Below are 12,626 nucleotides of genomic sequence, written 5' to 3'. Positions count from 1 at the left end.
AGCAGGCAGTCGCCGTGCCGGCTGGCCTGGATGGATCAATGGGCCTAGAAGGAAGGAAAGCGGACCGTTGCTAGACGCGGAACTGAATGCCGCCCCTTCGCTTGCCTTGGTGGCCGCTCGCCTGTCTGTCTGTCAGCCGGCCCGCCCGCCTGCCTGCCCACCCACCCGCTCGCCCGTCTCACTGCTCTCCCGGAGCGGGCGGACTGAGCACCCTCAGCTTCGCGAAGGGCCCAAGTTGGCGGGTTGCCTTACGTAGAGACAGAGCGGGACGGCGGGAAACGGCGAGGGCAGTCCGAGCGGAGGAGGCAGCAGAGCACCAGGAAGGGAAGTGAATGCTTAGGAGAAGGAGTGCAGGAGGAGGAAGAGGAGTGCAGGAGGAGGGTTATGGTTGCTGCTGCTACTACTACTGCTGCTGCTCCTTCGTGCTCCTTCCTGCTGCCGGCGGCGGCGGCGGCGGCGACAACGGCGGCGGTAGCAAGCAGCTGAGCCCCGCGAAGCGTACCCCAGCGGCAGAGCTATTGGGAGCGGATCCCGGTCATCGCGAAGACTCGTTGGTGGCGGAGCAGGAGCAGAAGCATCAGGAGCAGCGGCACGGCAGGAGGGCTCAGCCAGCCAGCCAGTCAGTCAGACAGTCAGCCACCGATCCACCGTGCGGGTCAGCGAGCCAGTTCGCCAGCCAGCCAGCCAGCTAGCTCTGGAACCCACATACCTCTCAGTGAGCTAGCCGACAAGTACCATCTACCGTCTAGTTTTGCTTCGGGTTTGCGCCGCTGGAAAAATCCTCCTCGTCGCAGTGTGCTGTGTCGTCGGACCAAAAGAAGATCGAGAGGAATATGATGCCAGGTGGCTAGACGAATGGATGCTTCTGTCATCGCTCCGAGTGAACACGCGATCGGTCATGAGAGCGGACGAAGGCTGTTAACAGGTTCGAGCCACTGTGTCGACCCATCCCTCGCTCTGGAACTCGGACCAGTAGTCATGGCGCCGCCAACCGAATATCGGACATGCAGCCGGAAACGCAGGTAGGCGGGCGGACGGGCGGACGGACGCTCGGTCGCACTGGTGCCATTCCTCTGAGCGGGGAGCCCTACGGAGTAAAGTCAGCCAGCTCGCGTGTTCTCTGGCCGATGATCCGAACTATTGTCAGATCGACGTGAGCCTCCCCTCCGTACACCGGTTCACGGCGCGTGCAATCTGTTCCCGGATACTGAGCGCTTTCTGTCGTGTTGGGAATCGGGACCCTCAGGGTCCACGCTCTATGGGATCCCACGTCCAATGCGATTGATGTGAGACGGACGTGAAAGTCAACGAGCAACCAGTTCAGCTAGTTCGTGGCTCGGTGACGCTGATCGAGGTCCGCTAAGCAACAGCGGGGCAGCGACAGGCATCGAGTGTACGGCCCGCGAGCGGACAGATCACGCGAGCGCACGGGTGGCGGGCGTTAGGTTCGCCTCGACTCGCCGCGGCTCAAGTCGGCAAAACTCTCTTATTCTTATTTCCGCGCTGTCAGACAAGCAAGCTGCAAGGAAAGAGGAGGAGGCAGGCAGCCAGCCAGCCGGGCGGGCATTCACTCAGTAAGTCAAGCCGCTTCTCAGCACCTATCGCCCCGCGTCGCTGTTGGTGATGGCAACGACGACGTCAACGACGACAACGACAACAGCGACTCTGCCAACAACAGCAACAACGACATCATCATCGTTCTGAATCACGTCGCTTCATCGGGACGGACTTACGTGAACGTAGCGAGTTCAGCGCCGAGCGTCCCGGAGTCGCCTGCGGTTTGAATCTCGTGCTACGGGGCTGAGTCCGAATTCCCCGGTGACGGAGCGGAGCTCAAAGGAACTGATCTCGGAAGACGGCGAGTGAACGTGTGATGAGCGGCACCTCATCGAGCGTCTCTGCGTGTGTCGTCGCCTACGGCGTGTCTACGAAATTTTGAGTGCTATGCGTCGAACTCCTGGAGCCGGCCGCAGCGCTGTTTCTTCGGCAGGGGAGTGAGTACGGTTCGTTCGTGAATGCTGCCGGCGATACGATGCGACCACAAGTATTGACATTACTGGGACAGCATGGCAGCGAAATGTTGGCTTGTGTGACGACGCCATGGCCGGATATCGCCTCTAATATACAGGTGTGTACGACGACGCCTTATCGTCGGAACTGTACCTACTCGTTGTGGTGATTCTTACTATCTGAAGTATGTGTTGGCAGGAGTATGTAGTAACTATTGCTGAAGCAATGCGACGGGAGCTGGAGTCGAAGTCAAAGGCCTAACGTCTTCCCACACGGACGGAGTGAAGCTCCGCTGCGAGGCGAAAGTAACCTTTGCGAAGTTCAAACCTCCTTCGAAGCTATGACATTTAAAAGGTGTCTTTGACAAAACACAGCGACGGTGCTCAGCGGGAGAACGTCCCCTTGAAACAAGAGAATGAGATTCTTCCAAACGCGTGTTCCCCTCGGATTGAGTGAGGGATGAAAGGAGGCTCCGGACAGGCATTTCGATCGAAATTCAAAAATTCATCTTTTTCGTGATAAACTCACTATTATTGAATCCAGAATGACTGGGTCGGAACCAAATTCCGTCCCATTTCTACAGGACAGGGGCTCCATGCAGTTCCAAGCAACCTGTTGACGTAGGCTCGCTGCCTTCGAGGCCTGAATGGATTCAGTTGAGGCCGCCCGTGACATTTCGCTCAATCATTGAGACGGCATGACATCGATGCTCATCGGGCCGCCATAAGTCCATAGACTCGTCGAAGAAATAGGCTCGTCAGCTCAAGGAGATCAATTGACTGCGAGCGTCCTCAGGACACTCATGGACAGTGATTCGGCTCAGATCCACGTGACAGACCAGCGTCGGTCGTTGCGCAAGTCAAGAAAATTCGCGATTCCTTGATGAGATTTTTGTCGTGATCTGATCGCATGATACCGAAAAGAGAGATCGCTGATTTTCCGGAAATCATGAGTGAGATGGAATCTGAGTCTTCTCTCGTTTATGACGTCTGGTCATTTTTTGTCGGAGATCCTGTGACCGGATAGACGGCGCCATTATATTGGAGAGATATGCGACGAGCAACGGAATATCCGCGCCAAGAATTATTGAAGGCCGAGACCTCAAAATCATAGAGCCATGATCTCTAGCCAAGCTTGTCGTCGAGTCGGTCCCGAGATCTTTCGCTTAAGGCCACGCTGCCCGGCGACTATTCGACGAGTGTGAGGGACGCTTCAAGAGAGAGTAACCTCGAGAGAAAGCGGCATGATGGCGAATACGACATACGCAGTCGAACGCGCAGCCGCCGGTCAGTCGTATGCGGATTAGGGTCTTTCTAGTCGCTCCCCCCTACAGATTTCTCCCTCTCGATTAGCCATCTGAGGCTTTTGGATTTACTCGCGCAAGTCGAGTTTCATATCGTTGTCAATCTTCCATGGCCCATGTCTCCCCCGAGGCACACACATCTTCCGAAATGATCGACTGTCACCCAGCAGACGATCAACCACATACAGTCACCAATGATGTTTCTTTCGGGTTTCCTCCTTGGGATACACATCATCCCGCTCCGACGTCGGCGAAATTCCCGGTGGACGGAACGAGGGGGAAGTGGGGAAAGGGGTTTCTTGTCGCTGGAGCTCCCATGATTCGAAAAACCCTTGACTTCATCGAGCCGACATTGCGCGATTTGACTTTGCGGAAGTCAAAGGGCCTGGTGGCCGCTATCGATATATCAACCTAGAACCTTGCGACGCGACGCTGTGAGAGAGCGTTTTTCCATGGCCCGGGCAACATGCCCCAGTGGAGCGAGTCCGGACGCACCTTCAGTCCCGGGATCGGGGCTCCGGGAGTGATCCAACCAGTTGTACTCTTTATTGGAGGCAATACATTCGATATCCATTCTCTTCGATACCTCTCGCCGCTGATAAGCTTCAGAAGGCAACGGTGTTCACTCGGATCGGATACTCAGCCGTCAGAAGGTTCGGCCCGGCTGAAGTCGATGCCCTGCATGAACGAGGAAATATTGGTCGACGTCCGTTGCCACTAATTTACGGTTTCCTCCGCCTAAACTAGGAAAGCCGATGTGAGGTGGGCGGAGGAGGTCTGATCGCTCGAGGCTAATTCTGCTTGATCCTTCCAGCATCCGTCTTCAAGCATGGGCCGGAATCAGTCATAGGGCCGAAATGACCCCCATGATGCGTCAGTCTCGTCGGAGATCGATATGGATCTTCGTGATCCTCTGCTTCTCGCATGGGATACACGGAATCCCCTGGAATTGCGATTTCGAGTCGCCCTGTGCATGGCAGATCGAAAACGGCTTCGTGCTCAACGCAAGAGAGAACGCCACCTTTTTCACGGAGGCCAACTCTTCGCCTCCCGAGGTGGACGGGTCTCGCCGCTCTGAAGGTAAGTTCCTCCTCGTTTGCGACGATGTGCAGATGATTTCGCATATGGCTTTCCAGCCTTCGGTCTTTGACATGTCCTCCGTTCGGCTCTTGCCAGGGACACGTCTCCACAGACTACGGCGTCGAGATGGCTTATCGAATTCTGACGTGCGAATGCTGGTTTTTTTCCGCAGGACACTTCGCCTGGACACAAGGGCCGAACTTCAAATTGCATCTGGCCAACCTCGCACCGGTCAGGAGCGACAGATGCACTCTGCTCCTAGACGTCTATCGGTCAAACTACAGCAACGCCATGCTGAGCGTGAGTCTATTACGTTTTGAATGGAATCGAAACGTATCTCGATCTTCTCGGAGGATCGATTCAATAATGGATTATCAATTCGACAAGCTGAGGATAATAACACGATATGGAATATAGGTGTTCCTATCGGATTGGCAACACACCAAGGAAATGTATTCCTTATCAACGGAAGTCATTCCGAACGGCAACTGGCACTCGGCAAAAGTAAGACTTACCTTTCGATCGTTGGTTGAAGCCGTTGGTCACATGTGGGGGCTGACTCCTTCCGCAGGGGCTTCCTGCGATGGTGGTTTGAGCTCTCCGCTGCCCTCGATACCTTCGGGACAATGCGTAATACCTTTCTCACGTTGTCCAGGTTTTCCTCGGCCTATTGGACGAACCATTCAACCTGACTATTGAGATTCATCCCAGTATTCAACGGCCTATCCCAAATACGAGTAAGGCGGCAGCTCAAACAAGCTTCCGGAGAGTGCCTCGTAAGGCTGAAAAGTTGCGGGGAGCATATATCGCATTTGATAACATTCTCCTGAAAAAGTGCTTCAAAGGTACGTCGTAAAGGAAAGACTGATGGAGCCTCTTTCGCTCGTCGCGACGCTTCGATAGGTGGAGGGAGCGTCCCGAGATGATAATCTCGAGTTATGCATCGTTGTTACCGATTCCGTGTTTGTTTTGCAGAACCAGTCCAAAACTGTGGACCAAGAGAGTACCGTTGCAACGGAACTTCTGGGAACACGACCATATGCGTCGACGAGAGCAAGCTTTGCGATTTCGAAGCGAATTGTCCTCAAGGTGACGACGAAACACTGCCGCGTTGCAAGAACATTCCCGCCAACGCGTGAGTTCCAGAACGATACCCATACCCCACGACTTCAGCAGGTTGACCGAAATCCGGGTTCTGTTTTGAGCTCTCGGAATTTCGAATCGTTCCTTTCCTTTTTCGCAGGCGATGTAATTTCGATGATGACACGCTGTGCAAGTGGGCGGCAAACGTAAGTGGCTTGGAGTCTCATTCGAATCACAGGTGTCACCATGAGCATTCGGCAAATCAAGCCGTGACGATCCACGGGATATCTCGCAGGGATCAGCTTTTGTGTATACTCGATTAATTTTGTCGCGATTCTCGCAGGTGTCCACGGATGGGTCCGGTTTTGAGCTGCGGCCGCTTCCGCACGAGAACTCTTCGTTCACTTACGATCACACGACAGGTACCGCAGCGGGACGCTTCATCTGTTCGCGGAAGAGGAGCGGCACTGATCCTCTGCAGCCGATCACGTTGACGTCCCCCCTCTTCCCGCGTCTGCCGTACTACCACTCGAACAATGAGAGCGCTTGGTACCAGAGTTGCCATTTCCGATTCTTCTTCTACAAACCGAAGCGAGTCAACGCCGCCAATGTGTTCTTCGACGTCAGAGAGAACGATCCTAGGTCAGTTTAGTCTGCATACTCGTCGAAGCCGTACTCTTCGAGCCGGTTCCTTGTCATCTATATATAGCTAATGCATACAAAAACAGAGAAATTCTCCACCAGGTATGCGGACGGGCGAGAAATAGCCATCTGGCCCCGAAAGAACGATAGAGATATGTCAAACGACCGTTGGGTCGCTGTTCAGGCCCCCCTACCGACTATGTTGCGCTATGATTTCCGAGTAAATCTCTACGTGCACTATTTTCGTATCACCTCTGACGTGTGCATAGGCATCGACGACATCTCGCTGAGTCCGGCGTGTTTCGGTCTCGGCGTCCCAGCCAACGAAACGAGGGAGTACCCAGGTGAATGAACCCTCCGAACCTTCCTCCGGGCCATTCGGAGCGTAGTACTTTTTTCTGCCCGTGATACGGAATCGCTGTATTCGTAGCTGCCCGAGACCTTCATGACTGTGCGTTGCAATCTGGAAGGGGTCGTGATCCGATTGTCGCATTCGGATCCTACCGGAATATCTCATTCAATGGAGCTCTTTCCTCTCTCGAAGCTCATCTCCTGCAAAACCCCGACTCCGAGCGCATTCTCCCGGGCAACATCACCATGAAGTACGAATTCGACTCGTGTGGAATGTCGGGGAAACACGGCCCCACCGATGAGCAATGCAGAAAGCGATACCAATCTCCACTGTCGAAGCTCGTGCGTGTTACGAAGCAGGGGACGCAGATCTGGCAGGTGCCCGAAACGGCTGTGTACACGTAAGTGGTTGTGTAATGTGGCCTTGAATTACGGAGCTGATGACAGCTTCAAAGGAAAACTATATCGATACTTTACGAACGATTTTGAAAGGATCTTTCCCTGTTCAGAATCTTCGCTGTCGGAGCGTCGGGAGGCTTCGGGCTCAGGAACACCGGGAGAACCGAGGGCGCTTACGTGAGAGCGACGTTCAGGTTCACCAAGGGACAGAAAATTCATATTTTAGTTGGACAAAAGGGTTCCGCGCCTTGTGATACGCCTGTGAGTGGAAAGGGACCTCCGACGGACTCATCAAGAAATATTCCAATGTTCTTTTGCCAGATCCTATGCAACACAATGACCTGTCGAGAGTCAGAGATCTATGGACTAATCGACTGTCCACCCAACAGATTCCAGGGAAAAGCAAAGACATTTGCGTCCGCAACAGCGGCAAACAACGACGGTACGCAGATAAATTCCAGAAACTCCAGAGGGGGATCAGAGACGAGAGATTACTCCCGGGGGGAGGGGGCGGAGGAGCGACGTTCGTGTTCCGAGAGGATGCCGCCTCAGAACCGAACGGGAAGCCAAACTTCACCCCATTGCTCATAGCTGCTGGTGGAGGCGGACTTGCCGCTGAGAAAACTGATCAGGTACCGAGACTATAATCGAGATGTATGGAGACCATACGAGCTATATACGAAAGAGCAAGCGAGCGGGAAGCGGGAGCCACCTGCTAATCAACGCTTTCCGCATACTTGCAGAACCCTGGAGATACCGTGGGTGACATATTTTATGAAAATGGTGTTTTTGATGCGAGCGGTACCAGTTTGGCAGACACGCGAAACGGAGCTGGAGCTGGCGGAGGCTGGTCTTCCGAATATAGAACTTCGCCCACTGTCGACGGGCAAAGTCTATTAAGCGGAGCTAACGGTGGTGATCCCTGTAAAAACGTCGAGCCCTGGAAGACTTACGGAGGCTTCGGGGGAGGCGGCGGAGGATGCTCAGGTAAACTCCTATGAGTTCATGAATTCTAGATCGGAGACAAGAGCGATGTTCATCATCGACCGGAGATGTGTTCACTCCTAGACTCCTACGACTCCTCTCTGAATTATAGGCGGTGGAGGAGGAGGAGGATGGAAAGGCGGTGACGCAGTTGCGTCTAAAATGCTCCAGAACGGAGCCGGAGGAACTTCCTTCATTCTAAAGAAGGAAACACTCGACAGACCGTCGGTGTTTAGTGGCCTTCAACAGCCCGCTTACCTCAAGCACTTCAAGAGCAGGGTCAAGGTGAGACGAGCCATTCGAGACTCATGAAAAAATCCCTTGAAGATGTATCGGCTGGCCTCTTGACGTACATTCGGTACCCCGTCGACCGTATCGAGGACGTCCGAATAGATTCGATGCTTCCCGGAACGAGGTAGAAAAGCATCTACCGAGATCCTCGGAGCAAGATGAATACCTGAATGTCGATGCTCATCCATAGCGATTATCTTTTCAGGGCGACGATGTCGGTCATGGCTTTGTAATTGTCGTCAGCTCAAAAAATATACTTTGTCCTTGCAAAGAGATTTGTATACCGGTGTCTTTAGCGACGCGCGCACCGACCAATGAGGATCCTTCATTGAATCCCACTTTCCGGTGCGCTTGCGAAAAGCCCACTAAAGTTGTCAGTCGGCACGACAGTGAGTTCTCTTCCCTGTTTTCTCATCCGTGCATAACAATCGGAGTCCTCTTCACGATTCCTTGCGCATGGCATTCGACTGAGATTCCGTCTTCCCTGCAGATATTACGTGTGTCGATCCTGCATACGACCAGAGTATTACCGAGCTTCGCTTGTCGTCTCGACATTTCCTGATGCTGGTGATTTCGACGGTTGTCGTCCTCGTGATCGCAGCGTTCTTCTTGTTCGTCGGGAGTAAGTTCGCAGGAATCTGTACGCATATCAGCCCAGACCCAGACCCAGACCCAGACCTGCCCAGACCCAGACCCAGACCTGTCTTTACCGAAGCCCGAAGGGGAACTGACAAAATCTCTTTTCTTCGAGCAGTTTCCCGCTGCCGTTTCAACAAGATCACGGAGGCGGATGGCCAACCCTTCGGCCGAAGAGAACACTCTTCCGCTGAATTGCAGCTGAGCCGATTGAGGCAACAAACAGGCATGATAACCGAATACAATCCCAATTATGAGTTCGGCGCGACGGCATGCGGCCTTCATGATCTTCGCGAAATTCCCCGAGAGCATCTCAAGCTCGTGAAGTGAGTCTTCGGCGCGGTCGTCGGAATCTCGTCTCTAAAGATATCCATCCAAGCCCCATCATCCTTCGCATTGGCATAATTCCGTTTTCTCTCACGACGTTTCCAGAGCGCTAGGACAAGGCGCTTTCGGCGAAGTATATCAGGGTACACTCTCCTATTTCAACGGGGAGCCTAGGGAATTCTCAGTAGCAGTGAAAACCTTACCCGAATTATCTACGGCTGATTCTGAGAAAGTGAGTTTACCACGAGTGACTGATGTTTAAGTCAATTTCCACGCGGTTTCGCAGCTAGGCCAAATCATCTTAATCACGCGTCCCGAATCTCCTTCCAGGACTTTATTACGGAAGCTTGCATCATGAGTAAATTCTCCCACCCAAACATCGTATCTTTCTTGGGCGTGTGTTTCGACAGAATGCCGAGGTAATTCCGGAAATCGACCGCATGCCGATGAGGGCGCAAGGAGGACCCACTCCTCTAATATAGGCTTCTGAGGCGGGCGCCATCTTGGGATCACTTCTAGACGAACGGTTTCGTTTTATTTCAGGTTCATAGTCTTGGAACTGTTGGCAGGAGGTGATCTGAAATCCTTCCTGCGAGAAGTGAGGCCGCTGCCGAATCGCCCTAGCGATCTGAAAATGGGAGACCTGCTGCTGCTCGCGGTCGATGTCGCCAAAGGTTGTCAGTACCTCGAGGAGAAGCGCTTCATCCACAGAGACATCGCGGCGAGAAATTGTCTGCTCACATCCACGTTGCCTTCGGAGCGGAAAGTTAAAATCGCCGATTTCGGTATGGCGAGAGACATATACAGGGCTGATTATTACCGCAAGGGAGGTAAGGCGATGCTACCGGTGAAGTGGATGCCGCCCGAAGCTTTCCTCGATGGTCTGTTCACGAGCAAGACCGATGTCTGGTCATTCGGCGTTCTGCTCTGGGAGGTGAGTTTCCCCCCCCCCTCTCTGTACTGCAAAGTTCGACGACAGAGATATTCGAGCCAGATGAGGAGCGAGAGTGTCATAAGTCATGAGTCGTCATGACATGACCTTTTGAGGTCAGGCTGGTGCCTAAGTCGCGATAGTGGGAATTGGAAATTCTCATTCGTGCCATCGCTTGCAGGTCATGTCCATGGGTTACATGCCGTATCCTGGACGCGGGAACCAAGAAGTAATGCAAATGGTCACCGGCGGAAGCCGTCTGGAACCTCCGGATAAATGTCCCGGTCCAGTCTATCACTTGATGACACAATGCTGGCACAGCGACCCCGAAGAGAGACCTTGCTTCAGCGTCATCATTGAGCGACTTGGATATTGCCTGCAAGATCCCGATGTAACTTCAGTCGAGCTTCCTCTAACTTCAAATGCGCCGTCCATGGATTACGAAGGAGCGGCCATAATATTTTCGGCACTTCGCCAATCGAAAGAGCACGTTTTCAACGAAAGTGCTCCACTTCTCTCGTCTCCGTCCACTGTCGAGGTGAGCTTGTGCTGCCATGCTCGACGGGAATTCCGTCTGGGAGCGTTCCGATTCCTTCTATATCGCGGAAAATTGCTGCTCGATTGCGGAGCATGAAATCCACATATAATTAGAAATGATCTACCCTTCTCTCGCAGGCAACTCCGACGTCGCCGTTGGACGACTACATGATTCCAATGGGCCAATACGTAGGCAATGACCCCAAAAAGAGAATCAATTACCCAATGGTTCCAGTTTCTCCTTCTGTCGCGGAGGCCTCATATCCTCTCCAGCTGCTCCCAGCTGACCAAATATCTCCGACATTCCCGGCTCCCCCTCCGCCGAGGCAGGTCGAGGACCGGAGGAGACACGGGGCCCAGCGTTCCGACGAAGCCACATATCGACCAACAGCTATGGTGAGTGATTTCGTAGGCGCCATCGCGGGCTGAATTGAATAGATACAATTATCAATTCATGAAGCAGTCGATGAGATGGTGTGAGCTTCATCTGCGACGAGCACCTCAGCGGCTACCGTGTTCATCTTGATCTCTGATTTTTCTTTCTGCTTGACTCTGGATTCAGGATGAAGCGGAACTACCGATCTTGGAACCACTCATGCAGTCGCAAAATCAGCAGAAGAAGAAGACCTATTCGAACGTCTGCTTGGACCGGAGCCGATTGAGCGCCTCAGGAAGCAAACCAGACAGTTTCGGCGAAATCAGTTGTTGATTCCATTGCCCTACTGTTCGAGATAGACCGACTGCCGGCGATCGGTCGATGGTTTCGAGGAGAAGGTTTTCTGCGAAAACATTCAAGAACTTCAGCATGCGCGGAGAGCGAGCCTGTGGTAGACGAGCTCTGCGTGGGAGCGGGAGATCCCCACATTCAACTTCAATGCGATGGGGAATAGCTGAGAAATCGTCGCCTGTTCAACGTGCGAGCTACGCGGTCAAAGACGGAACTCCCATGAGGGCTGCCGATTGCGGAGCTATGACCGCGAGCACTGCGCCTGGAACCTCAACGAAGGGGGCTCACCGCGGACGGAAATTCTGATGATTCCAATCTCCACCCTACGCCGTATCGTCAACCAGAGCGGAACCACCGTGAAGCTCCCGCAACCATTCATCCGTCTTTGGATAATAAAATCATCGAGTGAACACATTATCGTGTGAATGAAGACGCCGATAACAGCAGCGACTCCAGTAATTGAAACCTCGTTTTAGCACGACAACTATCGCCACCTCTCAATCGGTTCATCCGCATTGTTGAATCTTAAATATGAGACTAGAATTTGATGAGTCGACCGACGGGAGAAGATGCTTACTTTGGAAATACAAAGTCAAACTTTATTACACTGAGTCAGGGGTGGAGGCCGAGGAAGGCGAATCAGAAACAGGTTTATTTTGTTACAAGCCACTCGGATGATCTAGTCGATCATCGATATGAGGATTACTGGGACAATGTCGACTAGGACCGGATATGAGGATGATGACGAAGATAACTACTATCTGGACAACTATTGAGGAGCATGGAAGAGTTTAGTAACGTGTTACTTCGTTCATATTTGATACGTTCGCTGCTGTGAACCCAAATGAGGTATCAGCGGGGGCTTAGATAGTGAGAGTTCCCCGCTCCTCGGGTCTCGATCGACTTTGGAGGTGTGTCGATCACCAGGAATACCGCTAACCGATTACCGCTCGCTCAATATCTACACAGGATACTCTGGGAGGTTCCAAATGAGGTTCGGAGAGTTCCCAACTAAAATGAACCTTGCGGTTCTCGGAGAAGCCGTCTGAGTCAGGATGTAGCGGCTGGACGGGGGAAGGAGCGGAGCATAGGAAAGGCGAGGAGATGAATAGAGAGCTACGTTCGCATCCAGACAGGCGATTGCGGCTTTCGAGTATCGTCCGCAAATTATTGTGGAAAGGGAGTTCTTTGGTTGAACTCCGATCTCCCGGGAGTGTGGAAAGGAATCTAATCGGATCTCAGCCGGAGAGAGTAGGAGGAACATCTGTAACGGACAGGAATACCAAAAAGTCTGCACACTTTAGTAACAACCAAAGTCATTTTAT

At 53.0% G+C, this 12,626-nt stretch overlaps 1 protein-coding gene across 1 annotated transcript; it reads left to right on the top strand.

Annotated features, from left to right (window-relative positions):
• Positions 1–4,170: 4,170 nt before the first annotated feature.
• On the top strand, positions 4,171–11,283 carry Alk (Anaplastic lymphoma kinase). The gene is made up of 22 exons (XM_029112232.1): positions 4,171–4,393; positions 4,566–4,693; positions 4,811–4,897; positions 5,049–5,238; positions 5,369–5,528; positions 5,637–5,676; positions 5,820–6,118; positions 6,221–6,462; positions 6,663–6,870; positions 6,979–7,133; positions 7,265–7,500; positions 7,612–7,855; positions 7,965–8,137; positions 8,349–8,532; positions 8,634–8,765; positions 8,898–9,105; positions 9,212–9,338; positions 9,437–9,525; positions 9,650–10,040; positions 10,219–10,575; positions 10,713–10,970; positions 11,137–11,283. Exons 1-22 carry the CDS (start codon positions 4,171–4,173, stop codon positions 11,281–11,283), a joined length of 4,278 nt encoding a protein of 1,425 aa, XP_028968065.1.
• The last annotated feature ends 1,343 nt before the right edge of the window (positions 11,284–12,626 follow it).

The sequence above is a fragment of the Galendromus occidentalis genome, unplaced genomic scaffold, assembly GCF_000255335.2.
Source record: "Galendromus occidentalis unplaced genomic scaffold, Mocc_1.1 scf7180000077487, whole genome shotgun sequence".
NCBI lineage: Eukaryota > Metazoa > Arthropoda > Arachnida > Mesostigmata > Phytoseiidae > Galendromus > Galendromus occidentalis.
Note: the sequence above shows the minus strand (reverse complement) of the source record. Positions and strands in the feature narration are given on the sequence as shown.